Source organism: Physella acuta, unplaced genomic scaffold (genome assembly GCF_028476545.2).
Source record: "Physella acuta isolate Inbredline_101_S28 unplaced genomic scaffold, ASM2847654v3 ptg000616l, whole genome shotgun sequence".
In the NCBI taxonomy this organism is placed as follows: domain Eukaryota; kingdom Metazoa; phylum Mollusca; class Gastropoda; family Physidae; genus Physella; species Physella acuta.
This window is the reverse complement of record NW_026732135.1, coordinates 651,101-667,099: the sequence shown is the minus strand read 5'-3', so window position 1 is coordinate 667,099 and position 15,999 is coordinate 651,101. Positions and strand designations below refer to the sequence as shown.

At 36.1% G+C, this 15,999-nt stretch overlaps 1 protein-coding gene and 1 pseudogene across 1 annotated transcript; one reads left to right on the top strand and one right to left on the bottom strand.

Annotated features, from left to right (window-relative positions):
* Window positions 1-1,265: 1,265 nt before the first annotated feature.
* LOC131947916 (uncharacterized) lies at window positions 1,266-11,860 on the bottom strand. The gene is made up of 3 exons (XM_059309318.1): window positions 2,847-11,860; window positions 1,785-2,766; window positions 1,266-1,288 (listed from the first exon to the last, which is right to left on the bottom strand). Exons 1-3 carry the CDS (start codon window positions 11,781-11,783, stop codon window positions 1,266-1,268), a joined length of 9,942 nt encoding a protein of 3,313 aa, XP_059165301.1. The 5' UTR covers window positions 11,784-11,860.
* Window positions 11,861-15,127: 3,267 nt separating this feature from the next.
* On the top strand, window positions 15,128-15,237 carry LOC131947948 (uncharacterized; annotated as a pseudogene).
* The last annotated feature ends 762 nt before the right edge of the window (window positions 15,238-15,999 follow it).

Here is a 15,999-nt window from a genome sequence, read left to right as displayed (position 1 = left end):
TGTGTATTTATTAAAGATCATATACCCATCATTTCCCAGGTTTAGGAAATATATTACTTTTACATTTAAATGTCTATGTGCAAATAGAAAATCACACATAACCTTAACTCGAACTCTTCGCTAAACGATGGCCACAACCAATCACAATCAAAACCAAAAACAAACACAAACGCAGGCACAAACACAAACACAAACAAAATGCAAACACAAACAGAAACGCAAACTTAAAAAATTAAACAATAACGCAAATGGAACATAACGTAAAAATGGAGGACATTTAGGAACGGCAAAACGTTATATATCAAATCTGTACATTCAATGTATAAAATAAACAAAATGTAGTATTTGAAGTACCTGTGTTTTACCTACCACATTGCACTTTATTAAACCATGCTAATTAGAAAAAAAATCCCAACAGCAAAAGAAACGAAGAAAAGCAATTTGTTTTCTGATTTACTTAAATATCAAGGAAGGCAATTGGTACAAATAGACGTAATTAGAAAACTTTTTTGACACATAATTAAAAGTTTTGTGAGGGTAAACCTTTATATTTAGTTAATGTTTTTGTGTGTGCACATTTCGTGTATTAAGGTGATGAGTAGTAAAATTTAAATTAAATTTGAAAAAATCAATGTTGTGTTTTTAAAATTCGTCAATTTTGATTTAAGCAAAAAAAATTAACACTTTAAAAATATTACACAATGACGATCAATTTGAGTTTTCTACTTTATGCATGTCTTCCACCAAAAGACATTTGAGCCAAATATATTAGATAAGCGTTTTTTTAAGAAATCCGAAATAGCGTAAATCAATACTTCCGGTCACCAAAAATTACTCAAAAAAAAGAAAATGAGATCTTTTACTTATTTGTGAAATTTCGTATATCTATCAGAAACAGTGCTCAAGGTATAGGCGTTTGAAAAACCAAAAGTAAGGTAAGCTACACTTCCGGTTCCCGAAATAGCTGAGAAGTTGATACAGAACTGTAAATTCGATAAAATACTTATATATGTAATGCCATCAATCTAGTTCTAACGGTACTCAAGTTTTTGTTTTCACAGACACACAGATACAAAACACATAAACACACAGACATACGGACAAAATCGCTAAGATTTTCCGACTCGAGGTTTGTATAAAACATCGAGATTTGTAAAAAACGATTTTTTGCACGACTACAATACTTCCTCTATTTCGTATCACATTCGGGAAAACCTCGGAAGGATTTAAAAAATTACCAGTCCGAATTACGTACATAAGCATTGTTAATATGGTGTAAACTCGATGACTAATTTCAAAACAAGTTTTAGGATTTTTGTACATCTGGCTACTTGTTTTTCCATATACCTATATAAATGACTGGGTTATCTGAAAAAAAACTAGCCATCAGCCTCTGATCGCTCCACGAAGGCTAAAACCTGACCGCGAGTGAATATATAATAATATGATCTATTTATCAAAACTAATGTCCCAGGTCAAAACGTTTTGTTAATTGCTTATTTCGAAACCCAGGGGGTTACTAAAAATGGTGTAATGTTTGTGGTAACTCCAGATAACAGTTTTACTTGACAAAAGCCAATATTTCTTACATAAATATTTCGATACGTTTTGTAAAATAAAGCTTTTTTCTAAAAAAAAGATCTTTTTTTCCACGATAAAAATGTATATTGGATTATTTAAAAATCATTTCTTCGGACCCATTTCTTGTTTCTTTTAACTGTGTTCACAAACATAATTTAATAAAATATCCATTTTTTTTAAAAGTGAATTGCTATTAGACTTACCTGCACCTGGATCCAAACAAATCATAGATTTGTTGACATGCCAAAGTACACGAGAAATCTTGCATTGAAGTTTTTTATCAGAGCGTATTTGTATCGATTTAAGGGTTCCCAGTATAAAGTTTTCTCTTAGACTATTGGGATTGCTTTCAGCAAATTTCAGAAGAAAATCAACTGTGTTATCCTTAGCTTTCTCGTCGTTCGAATTTAGAATCTCAGAACACATTTGAAATAGTCTCTTCATCAGAAAACGGTTGTAGTCAAGTAAGCGCGATGTTTTTAACAACATTTTAAACGCATTTTTACTATTACAAAACGCGGCAATCACGAGGGCATTATATCTACGTTTGTCTACAATATTAATATCACATCCGCTGTCTATAAGCAGTTGTACAATGTTATCTTTCCCATTTTCAACGGCTAGCATTAATGCACTTTTACCAAGTATATCAACACCATTTAAATCACCTTTTGCATTGATCAATATCTTGATAATTTTTTCTTTTCCTGTAGTAGTAGCGAGCATCAAAGCATTGCGTCCATCTCTGTTAACAGCATTTACGTTAGCTCCTCCCGTAATAAGTGTCCTTACAACGGCCTCATTTCCTCCTTGTATTGCGACTATTAAAGCAAAGTCTCCATTATTGTTAACAGCATTCACATCAGCTCCTACCTCAATCAATGTCTTAACAACGGTAACATGTCCTCCTTGTGATGCTAGTGTAAGAGCACTGTCACCATTTTTATTAACAGCATTTACATCAGCTCCACCAGCAATCAATGTCTTAACACCATTTGTATATCCCCTTTTTGAGGCGAGCAACAGAACACCATCTCCACTACTTTTACTAACTTCATTTACATTAGCTCCACCTGCAATCAATGTCTTAACAACGGTATCGTGTTCTCCTTGCAATGCTAGTGTAAGAGCATTGTCACCATTTTTATTAACAGCATTTACATCAGCTCCTACCTCAATCAATGCCTTGTATCATGTCCTTTGTATGATGCTAGTGTAAGAGCATTGTCACCATTTTTATTAAAAAAATTTACATCAGCTCCTACCTCAATCAATGTCTTAACAACAGTATCATGTCCTTCATATGATGCTAGTGTAAGAGCATTGTCACCATTTTTATTAACAGCATTTACATCAGCCCCACCAGCAATTAATGTCTTAACAACATTTGTGTATCCCCTTTTTGAGGCGAGCAACAGATTACCATCTCCACTAGTTTTAGTAACTTCATTTACATTAGCTCCACCTGCAATCAATGTCTTAACAACGGTATCATGTCCTTCTTGTGATGCTAGTATAAGAGCATTGTCACCATTTTTATTAACAGCATTTACATCAGCTCCACCTATAATCAATGTTTTAACAACGGTCGCATGTCCTCCTTGTGACGCTAGTGTAAGAGCATTGTCACAATTTTTATCAACAGCATTTACATCAGCTCCACCAGCAATCAATGTCTTAACACCATTTGTATATCCCCTTTTTGAGGCGAGCAACAGAACACCATCTCCACTACTTTTACTAACTTCATTTACATTAGCTCCACCTGCAATCAATGTCTTAACAACGGTATCGTGTTCTCCTTGCAATGCTAGTGTAAGAGCATTGTCACCATTTTTATTAACAGCATTTACATCAGCTCCACCTATAATCAATGTTTTAACAACGGTCGCATGTCCTCTTTGTGATGCTAGTGTAAGAGCATTGTCACAATTTTTATCAACAGCATTTACATCAGCTCTATGTTCAATTAATGTCTTAACAAAATTTGTATATCCCTTTTTTGAGGCGAGCAACAGAGCACCATCTATAATACTTTTATTAACATAATTTACATTAGCTCCACCTGCCAACAATGTCTTAACAACAATATCGTGTTCTCCTTGTAATGCTAGTGTAAGAGCATTGTCCTCATTTTTATTAACAGCATTTACATCAGCACCAACTTTAATCAATGCCTTAACAACTGAATCATGTCCTTCTTGTGATGCTAGTGTAAGAGCATTGTCACCATTTTTATTAACAAAATTTACTTCAGCTCCACCAGCGTTTAATGTCTTAACAACAGTATCGTGTCCTTTATATGATGCTAGTGTAAGAGCATTGTCACCATTTTTATTAACAACATTTACATCAGCACCAACTTTAATCAATGTCTTAACAACGGCATCATGTCCTTCTTGTGATGCTAGTGTAAGAGCATTGTCACCATTTTTATTAGCAACATTTACATCAGCACCAACTTTAATCAATGTCGTAATAACGGTATCATGCCCTTCTTGTGATGCTAGTGTAAGAGCATTGTCACCATTTTTATTAACAGCATTTACATCAGCTCCACCTATAATCAATGTTTTAACAACGGTATCATGTCCTCTTTGTGATGCTAGTGTAAGAGCATTGTCACAATTTTTATCAACAGCATTTACATCAGCTCTATGTTCAATTAATGTCTTAACAATATTTGTATATCCTTTTTTTGAGGCGAGCAACAGAGCACCATCTATAATACTTTTATTAACATAATTTACATTAGCTCCACCTGCCAACAATGTCTTAATAACGATATCGTATTCTCCTTGTAATGCTAGTGTAAGAGCATTGTCATCATATTTATTAACAGCATTTACATGAGCACCAACTTTAATCAATGTCTTAACAACGGTATCATATCCTTCTTGTGATGCTAGTGTAAGAGCATTGTCACCATTTTTATTAACAGCATTTACATGAGCCCCAACTTTAATCAATGTCTTAACAACTGAATCATGTCCGTCTTGTGATGCTAGTGTAAGAGCATTGTCACCATTTTGTTTAAAATAATTTACATCAGCTCCACCAGCAATTAATGTCTTAACAACAGTATCATGTCCTTTACATGATGCTAGAATAAGAGCATTGTCACCATTTGTATTAACTGCAGTAACATCAGCACCGTCCTCAATCAATGTCTTAACAACAGTATCATGTCCTTTAACAGATGCTAGTGTAAGAGCAGTGTAACCATTTTTATCAAAATAATTTACATCAGCTCCACCAGCAATTAATGTCTTAACAATGGTATCATGTCCTTCATATGATGCTAGTGTAAGAGCATTGTCACCATTTTTATTAACAACATTAACATCAGCTCCTACCTCAATTAATGTCTTAACAACAGTATCGTGTCCTTTATATGATGCTAGTGTAAGAGCATTGTCACCATATTTATCAAAAGCATTTACATAAGCTCCACCAGCAATTAATGTCTTAACAACAGTATCATGTCCTTCATATGATGCTAGTGTAAGGGCATTGTCACCCATTTTATCAAAAGCATTTATATCAGCTCCACCAGCAATTAATGTCTTAACAACATTATCATGTCCTTTATATGATGCTAGTGTAAGAGCATTGTCACCATTTTGGTTAACAACATTTACATCAGCTCCTACCTCAATCAATGTCTTAACAACAGTATCATGTCCTTCATATGATGCTAGTGTAAGAGCATTGTCACCATTTTTATTAACAGCATTTACATCAGCCCCACCAGCAATTAATGTCTTAACAACATTTGTGTATCCCCTTTTTGAGGCGAGCAACAGATTACCATCTCCACTAGTTTTAGTAACTTCATTTACATTAGCTCCACCTGCAATCAATGTCTTAACAACGGTATCATGTCCTTCTTGTGATGCTAGTATAAGAGCATTGTCACCATTTTTATTAACAGCATTTACATCAGCTCCACCTATAATCAATGTTTTAACAACGGTCGCATGTCCTCCTTGTGACGCTAGTGTAAGAGCATTGTCACAATTTTTATCAACAGCATTTACATCAGCTCCACCAGCAATCAATGTCTTAACACCATTTGTATATCCCCTTTTTGAGGCGAGCAACAGAACACCATCTCCACTACTTTTACTAACTTCATTTACATTAGCTCCACCTGCAATCAATGTCTTAACAACGGTATCGTGTTCTCCTTGCAATGCTAGTGTAAGAGCATTGTCACCATTTTTATTAACAGCATTTACATCAGCTCCACCTATAATCAATGTTTTAACAACGGTCGCATGTCCTCTTTGTGATGCTAGTGTAAGAGCATTGTCACAATTTTTATCAACAGCATTTACATCAGCTCTATGTTCAATTAATGTCTTAACAAAATTTGTATATCCCTTTTTTGAGGCGAGCAACAGAGCACCATCTATAATACTTTTATTAACATAATTTACATTAGCTCCACCTGCCAACAATGTCTTAACAACAATATCGTGTTCTCCTTGTAATGCTAGTGTAAGAGCATTGTCCTCATTTTTATTAACAGCATTTACATCAGCACCAACTTTAATCAATGCCTTAACAACTGAATCATGTCCTTCTTGTGATGCTAGTGTAAGAGCATTGTCACCATTTTTATTAACAAAATTTACTTCAGCTCCACCAGCGTTTAATGTCTTAACAACAGTATCGTGTCCTTTATATGATGCTAGTGTAAGAGCATTGTCACCATTTTTATTAACAACATTTACATCAGCACCAACTTTAATCAATGTCTTAACAACGGCATCATGTCCTTCTTGTGATGCTAGTGTAAGAGCATTGTCACCATTTTTATTAACAACATTTACATCAGCACCAACTTTAATCAATGTCGTAATAACGGTATCATGTCCTTCTTGTGATGCTAGTATAAGAGCATTGTCACCATTTTTATTAACAGCATTTACATCAGCTCCACCTATAATCAATGTTTTAACAACGGTCGCATGTCCTCCTTGTGACGCTAGTGTAAGAGCATTGTCACAATTTTTATCAACAGCATTTACATCAGCTCCACCAGCAATCAATGTCTTAACACCATTTGTATATCCCCTTTTTGAGGCGAGCAACAGAACACCATCTCCACTACTTTTACTAACTTCATTTACATTAGCTCCACCTGCAATCAATGTCTTAACAACGGTATCGTGTTCTCCTTGCAATGCTAGTGTAAGAGCATTGTCACCATTTTTATTAACAGCATTTACATCAGCTCCACCTATAATCAATGTTTTAACAACGGTCGCATGTCCTCTTTGTGATGCTAGTGTAAGAGCATTGTCACAATTTTTATCAACAGCATTTACATCAGCTCTATGTTCAATTAATGTCTTAACAAAATTTGTATATCCCTTTTTTGAGGCGAGCAACAGAGCACCATCTATAATACTTTTATTAACATAATTTACATTAGCTCCACCTGCCAACAATGTCTTAACAACAATATCGTGTTCTCCTTGTAATGCTAGTGTAAGAGCATTGTCCTCATTTTTATTAACAGCATTTACATCAGCACCAACTTTAATCAATGCCTTAACAACTGAATCATGTCCTTCTTGTGATGCTAGTGTAAGAGCATTGTCACCATTTTTATTAACAAAATTTACTTCAGCTCCACCAGCGTTTAATGTCTTAACAACAGTATCGTGTCCTTTATATGATGCTAGTGTAAGAGCATTGTCACCATTTTTATTAACAACATTTACATCAGCACCAACTTTAATCAATGTCTTAACAACGGCATCATGTCCTTCTTGTGATGCTAGTGTAAGAGCATTGTCACCATTTTTATTAACAACATTTACATCAGCACCAACTTTAATCAATGTCGTAATAACGGTATCATGCCCTTCTTGTGATGCTAGTGTAAGAGCATTGTCACCATTTTTATTAACAGCATTTACATCAGCTCCACCTATAATCAATGTTTTAACAACGGTATCATGTCCTCTTTGTGATGCTAGTGTAAGAGCATTGTCACAATTTTTATCAACAGCATTTACATCAGCTCTATGTTCAATTAATGTCTTAACAATATTTGTATATCCTTTTTTTGAGGCGAGCAACAGAGCACCATCTATAATACTTTTATTAACATAATTTACATTAGCTCCACCTGCCAACAATGTCTTAATAACGATATCGTATTCTCCTTGTAATGCTAGTGTAAGAGCATTGTCATCATATTTATTAACAGCATTTACATGAGCACCAACTTTAATCAATGTCTTAACAACGGTATCATATCCTTCTTGTGATGCTAGTGTAAGAGCATTGTCACCATTTTTATTAACAGCATTTACATGAGCCCCAACTTTAATCAATGTCTTAACAACTGAATCATGTCCGTCTTGTGATGCTAGTGTAAGAGCATTGTCACCATTTTGTTTAAAATAATTTACATCAGCTCCACCAGCAATTAATGTCTTAACAACAGTATCATGTCCTTTACATGATGCTAGAATAAGAGCATTGTCACCATTTGTATTAACTGCAGTAACATCAGCACCGTCCTCAATCAATGTCTTAACAACAGTATCATGTCCTTTAACAGATGCTAGTGTAAGAGCAGTGTAACCATTTTTATCAAAATAATTTACATCAGCTCCACCAGCAATTAATGTCTTAACAATGGTATCATGTCCTTCATATGATGCTAGTGTAAGAGCATTGTCACCATTTTTATTAACAACATTAACATCAGCTCCTACCTCAATTAATGTCTTAACAACAGTATCGTGTCCTTTATATGATGCTAGTGTAAGAGCATTGTCACCATATTTATCAAAAGCATTTACATAAGCTCCACCAGCAATTAATGTCTTAACAACAGTATCATGTCCTTCATATGATGCTAGTGTAAGGGCATTGTCACCCATTTTATCAAAAGCATTTATATCAGCTCCACCAGCAATTAATGTCTTAACAACATTATCATGTCCTTTATATGATGCTAGTGTAAGAGCATTGTCACCATTTTGGTTAACAACATTTACATCAGCTCCTACCTCAATCAATGTCTTAACAACAGTATCATGTCCTTCATATGATGCTAGTGTAAGAGCATTGTCACCATTTTTATTAACAACATTTACATCAGCACCAACTTTAATCAATGTCTTAACAACGGCATCATGTCCTTCTTGTGATGCTAGTGTAAGAGCATTGTCACCATTTTTATTAACAACATTTACATCAGCACCAACTTTAATCAATGTCGTAATAACGGTATCATGCCCTTCTTGTGATGCTAGTGTAAGAGCATTGTCACCATTTTTATTAACAGCATTTACATCAGCTCCACCTATAATCAATGTTTTAACAACGGTATCATGTCCTCTTTGTGATGCTAGTGTAAGAGCATTGTCACAATTTTTATCAACAGCATTTACATCAGCTCTATGTTCAATTAATGTCTTAACAATATTTGTATATCCTTTTTTTGAGGCGAGCAACAGAGCACCATCTATAATACTTTTATTAACATAATTTACATTAGCTCCACCTGCCAACAATGTCTTAATAACGATATCGTATTCTCCTTGTAATGCTAGTGTAAGAGCATTGTCATCATATTTATTAACAGCATTTACATGAGCACCAACTTTAATCAATGTCTTAACAACGGTATCATATCCTTCTTGTGATGCTAGTGTAAGAGCATTGTCACCATTTTTATTAACAGCATTTACATGAGCCCCAACTTTAATCAATGTCTTAACAACTGAATCATGTCCGTCTTGTGATGCTAGTGTAAGAGCATTGTCACCATTTTGTTTAAAATAATTTACATCAGCTCCACCAGCAATTAATGTCTTAACAACAGTATCATGTCCTTTACATGATGCTAGAATAAGAGCATTGTCACCATTTGTATTAACTGCAGTAACATCAGCACCGTCCTCAATCAATGTCTTAACAACAGTATCATGTCCTTTAACAGATGCTAGTGTAAGAGCAGTGTAACCATTTTTATCAAAATAATTTACATCAGCTCCACAAGCAATTAATGTCTTAACAATGGTATCATGTCCTTCATATGATGCTAGTGTAAGAGCATTGTCACCATTTTTATTAACAACATTAACATCAGCTCCTACCTCAATTAATGTCTTAACAACAGTATCGTGTCCTTTATATGATGCTAGTGTAAGAGCATTGTCACCATATTTATCAAAAGCATTTACATAAGCTCCACCAGCAATTAATGTCTTAACAACAGTATCATGTCCTTCATATGATGCTAGTGTAAGGGCATTGTCACCCATTTTATCAAAAGCATTTATATCAGCTCCACCAGCAATTAATGTCTTAACAACATTATCATGTCCTTTATATGATGCTAGTGTAAGAGCATTGTCACCATTTTGGTTAACAACATTTACATCAGCTCCTACCTCAATCAATGTCTTAACAACGTTATCGTGTCCTTTATATGATGCTAGTGTAAGAGCATTGTCACCAGTTTTATTAACAACATTTACATCAGCGCCTACCTCAATCAATGTCTTAACAACAGTATCGTGTCCTTTATATGATGCTAGTGTAAGAGCAGTGTAACCATTTTTATTGACAGCATTTACATCAGCACCAACCTTAATCAATGTCTTAACAACAGTGTCATGTCCTTCTTGTGATGCTAGTGTAAGAGCATTGTCACCATTTTTATTAACAACATTTACATTAGCTCCAACCTCAATCAATATCTTTACAACAGTATTATATCCTCCTTGTGATGCTAGTGTAAGAGTATTGTCACCATTCTTATTAACAACATTTACATCAGCTCCTACGTCAATCAATGTCTTAACAACGGTATCATGTCCTTCCTTTGAGGCGAGCATAAGAGCATTGACTTTATTAGTTTTATAAACTTCATTTACATTAGCTCCGTTTTTAATCAACAGCTCAACAGCATTTGTGTGACCGTTCTGAGACGCAAACATTAAGGCATTACTTCCATGTAACAAAGTTTCGTTTTGATTAATGTCCATTCCATTTTTAAGTAACATTTCGAACGCATTTGTTTTCCCAAAGTACGCTGCTATAAAAAGATGATTTGTATTACACATGTAATCAAAAATTAATTTTACCATTTCTTTATCCTCTCTTAGATAGACAATATTTAATGAATATTCCCTTTTCTTATACATTGCATTAGCATTACACCCGCTATTAATTAACAGTTCAATAACGTTTTCATGCTTATAATTAATCGCAAGCAATAATGCATTCAATCTTGTTTTGTTAACAGCATTAACATCACACCCCTTGTTGATTAAAGCTTCTACAACTTTGTAATTCCCTTGCCTTGTCGCAAACATTAATGCATTATTTCCATTTTTGTCAACAGCATTAACATCACATCCAGCTGTAATCAATATTATTATAGTTGTTTCGTGTCCCCATTCACAAGCGAGCATCAGAGCACTTTCGCCATGTATATTAACAGCGTTTATATCAATTCCACTTAAAATTAACAGCTCAACTGCATTTGTGTCTCCGCGCTGAGATGCCAGCATTAATGGAGTACATTCACTGAACAAAGACATCGTTTCATGTATGTTGAAATAAACTTTAAACTCCTGGATAAGGGAGTAAATTTTACTTTTGTGATCAAAAATAAGCTTTAAAGTTTCTTCATCCTCGTTTCGACGCGCAATATCTAATGCATTTTCCCCATCATTGTTAACTGCATTAAAAATACATCCGCTATCAATTAGTAGTTTTAACACATTTTTATGCTGATTTTGAATTGCGAACATTAATGCACACCATCCATTTTTGTCAACAGCATTTATGTTAAACCCGCAATTAATTAAAATTTCAACTACTATGTCGTGTCCTTTTTTTGCAGCAATTATTAATGAATTCATTCCATCATTGTCAACTGCATTTATATTATACCCGCTGTTTGTTAACAATTCAACAATCTTGTCATCCCCTATTTCAGATGAAAACATTAATGCATTCCAGCCATCATTGTCAACAACATTCACATCAGCTCCACTTGCTATCAAAAGTTTTACAATTCTTCCATGTCCTTTTCTTGAGGTGAGCATTAAAGCTGTACGTCGATGGTTATTAACATTATTTACTTTAATGCCTTTCTTAATTAAAAGTTCTACAGCATTTTCATGCCCATTTTCAGACGCTAACATTAATGCGTCCATTCCATCCTGATCGGCGACATTTATATCATTTATGTTATTTAATAAAATGTTTATAAGTTGTACGTTTCCATCTCTCGAAGCAGCCAACAACGCATTTAATATGTCAGAATTGTATGTATTTGCATTACTTGTACAATTGTCCTTCATCCAAGTATTCATTTTATTTGTAAGTGATTTTTCTTTCTCAAGAGAAGTTTAAAATTGAGTAAGTATATTACTTTTTAGTAAATATTTGTTTTCGCTCGTTGAAGAAAAAGAAATCTGCAAATATTTACAATTATTGTTAAGCACCAAGATTAAAAAAAATGATTTGTAAAAATCTCGATTTTTTTTTTGCACGATTACAAGACTTTCCCTATACTTTGTATATAAGAGAAAGTAAATAATAGTGATGACATAAGATAGAATGTCGAAATATATATTTTTTTAAAGTAATGCTTGTGTATCAAACATATATCAAAGTAATACATAAACTAGCTTCATTATTATTTAACTGGGCAGCTTGCATCAATTAAGTGCAAGGCTGGAATTCAGCTAAGCTCATGCAATCGACCTTGACTAAGAAACTCCACCTTAAGTCTAACTAGCTAAGTTATGCTTAGTGACTTCTCAAAACCCAGTATGGGGTGGGTGGCAAAAGGTGAAGCGCCAGTAATGAGAGATGAGTTGACCACGGCACAACAGCTATCAAAGTTTCTGCCAGGCATCTTTTCGGGGGGCACCGCCCTCCCGAAGAAAGTCTACCGCCCCCAAAACGAAATAGAATTTAAATAGAAAATATATACTTTTAACGGAATTTTTTTGTCCGCCCCCGCCCCTTGGACCGTTATTTCATCAACTTGTATATATGTTGGCGGGGACAGAGTTTCTTCCAGGCATCTCTTCGGGTCTACCCTCTCCCCCCGAGGGAAATGAAATTTGTATAGAAAATACATACTTTTAACAGAGTGCGCCCCCCCCCCCCCCCCAAAGAAAGTCTACCGCCCCCCCCCCCCCGAAAACTTCAAGTGCCCCCCCCCCCACGTGAGAAAAAGTCTGGAAGAAACACTGGGCGGGGCTTCCAAACGAGGTTGTCTGCATTGGCCAATTTTAGCGTTAAAGTTCTTGTGGCCAGGTACGTAGTAATCAAATGTGCTGTTAGTTGGGGACGATAGGTCTGATTCTGTCCGCGAGGGGCGAGAACCAGTTTTTGTTGTGAAGGGTGATAATTGTAACATACATTGTTGATTGTCTGCCCCTTGTATAGCTGGAACTAGTAAGTCTGGACCGAGAGCGATCCTCCTTTCGTCGGCGATTTTGTTTCCTCTGGCAAGGGGCTGGTAAGGTTTGGTATGTATGGCGGGTAGAACAGTGGGGCTGATAAGGCTGACTATCTCAGTGGCTTGGTTGCAGAGGCGTAGCGAGGGGGGGGGGGCGGGCTGGGGGGGGGGGGGACATATGTCCCCGGGCGCCGACCTTAGGGGGGCGCCAAATTGAAAGTTTGAGGGGGCGTGCAAAGGAAAAGTTCGAGGGGGGGTGGTGCAAATCGAAAGTTTGTCCCCGGGCGCCGGGAAGGGTCGTTACGCCTCTGCTGGGTTGTTGTTTTGTGCTGTGTAATCTAGGTTGACTGGAGCATCCGGTGTTTTGTTAAATGATGAGTCAGTCAGGAAAGAGGAAGTAAATACAGTCAGGTCGTTTTCACGGCTCGGCCAAACATCATGAGTGTAGATATCTTCTGCCTGTGGCAGGCTTGGTGTGTCGGGTGTAGTAGCGGGGGCGCCGGACGTTTTCCCGAAATACACTTGCCCGAATGCGACAAATGCCCAAATGGACACTTGCCCGAATGCAACAAACGCCCGAATGCGACAAACGCCCGAATGCGACAAATGCCTGAATGGACACTTGCCCGAATGCGACAAATGCCCGAATGAACACTTGCCCGAATGCGACAAATGCCCGAATGGACACTTGCCCGAATGCGACAAATGCCCTAAGGCCTTTTGTCCGAAAAATGTTAATATTAGATAATAAGTAATATTACCAAATAGAGATTCTTTATCAATTTAAGTTTAAAATTTTGATAATAAACACAATTCTAAGCATAAAAACAAATTTGTTTATAATTTTAAAATTTAGCTTTTATTTATTTCCATAATTGAGAAATGGCTGTAAAAATGCTTTATTCTTTAATAAATGTAAGGTGATGTCCTGACATTATTTTGATGTCAGCTTTGATCACTTTGTTTAGCCGACGTGTTGAGGTGGCTTTATAGCGCATATGACACGGTGTAGGTGTCTCGCAACATTGAACAGAGGCGCGTTTGTTTCATTTTTTTTGTTATGCTAAACTTGTGGGGTGATCATTTCACAACAGAACGAGGCGTGGTCTAGGCGGCGAATTTAAAAACAAAAGGTAGTCAAATACGTTTGATCTCCATTTAATGCACTTGTTAAGACAATTTTTGAAGCGATTACTTAATAAAGAAAGCAAAATTAATTTTAAAAACTTGTGATAAACGAAAATGGTATTTTTGTCTTGTTTTATAGATGGAAGACAAAGTATGTTTCTACACTTTTTATATAGCAAATACTAATTAATTTAAAATGTCTGCGTGGTAATATATAATATTATTTTTTTACATTCTTTTTGCTTAGATACTTTTTGTGTATCAACATTTCAAATTTAAATTGATTACGAATGATTATTTGGTAAAATATAATGTTAACATTTTTCGGCCAAACGGCCTTCGGGCAAGTGGCATTCGGGCATTTGTCGCATTCGGGCAAGTGTCCATTCGGACATTTGTCGCATTCGGGCAAGTGTCTATTCAGGAAATCGGCCTTCGGGCAAACGGCATTCGGGCAAGTGTCTTTCGGGACTTTGTCGTAGACCCAGTAGCGGGTGTTGGTTTAGGTTCTTATATGGTCGAGATTTTCAGCTGCTCAAGCTATTAATATGCTGGTATTTTTTAAGAGTTTGTCTTCTTGTTTTTCTATTGTTTTGATGTTATCCCATTCCAATCTTTCAAAATCATAGAAACTGACCTGGAGAGTCCATTTTCTCTCTTTTAATTTCTTCCTCCCACTGTAGCTCATTTAATCTTTCTTCCTCGTCTAATCTTCTTCGTTCCTCTTCTTCTTGTAAGTCCTCTAAATTCTCTTGGTATCTTTGTCTAACAAATGCACTGAGTGCCGCCCCATCGTAGCCAAAGTCAATGGCGTACCTGATAAGGGCGGGGATGCTAGTGGAGCCACTCATTATGCAGCCTGGCTAGGACGTACACTGGTCACATGACACGCGTGTGCTCAAGCCGTGTACCGGGTTACGCCTAACAATAAAACTAACTAAAAGAAAAGTATTTGACAGATCTTGGCTAAGATCAAAGTGTAGTATCTGTTCTTACCACCTTATTATGTGATACGTGGCTCATTGAGTCAAAAAAAAAAGCACAGAAGGAGGCCTATTTTACCAAATAATAGACTACTAAGCTAACTACAAGAATCGGAGACCAGTTTTAAATTTAAAACTAAAGGAACCAACGTAGTAAGTCAGAGTCAAAAGCTAAAACTTGACACTTAGCTACAATTCCAGTGGTCTTGCCTTCTTGTGCAGCCGCCAGTGATACAGAATAGGCCTACTTCTGGAGCAGGTAGAAATAACACACAGAATTATTTTTTCTAAAAATTCAAAGTAAACAACAGCAGGAAGAAAGACCCGATTACATAAGCTTAAATAGCTCTTCTTGTTTAAATAGTGATGAATCTAAAAGCATCAGGGAAGTTATTTAGAAAATCACAAATTAAGCATGTAGGTTTAATATTATAGCGGATGAAGATTAGTCTTATGCAGTGGCGTAGCGAGATCGGGTGTCACCCGGTGCGGCACTTAATAGTGTCACCCCCCAGAGGTGTAGCGACCCTTCCCGGGGACAAACTTTCAATTTTCGATTTGCACCCCCCCCCCTCAAACTTTCGATTTGGAATTAACATTTTTCTCTATATATTTTCTCTATATATTTTGCTATTTTTGGCCTTGGTGTCATCCCCAAAATGGTGTCACCCGGTGCGGCCCCCCCTCGCCTACGCCTCGGGTCTTATGACACCGGCTGTGGTCGTTTAGAGTTGGTGCAATTTAACAAACGTTAGAAGCCATTTATTTATAATGCTAAATGTAAACTAAATCAAGCGCCTTTTGTTTCCTTCATTTACGTGTATCATAGATTTGAAATAAGCTGTA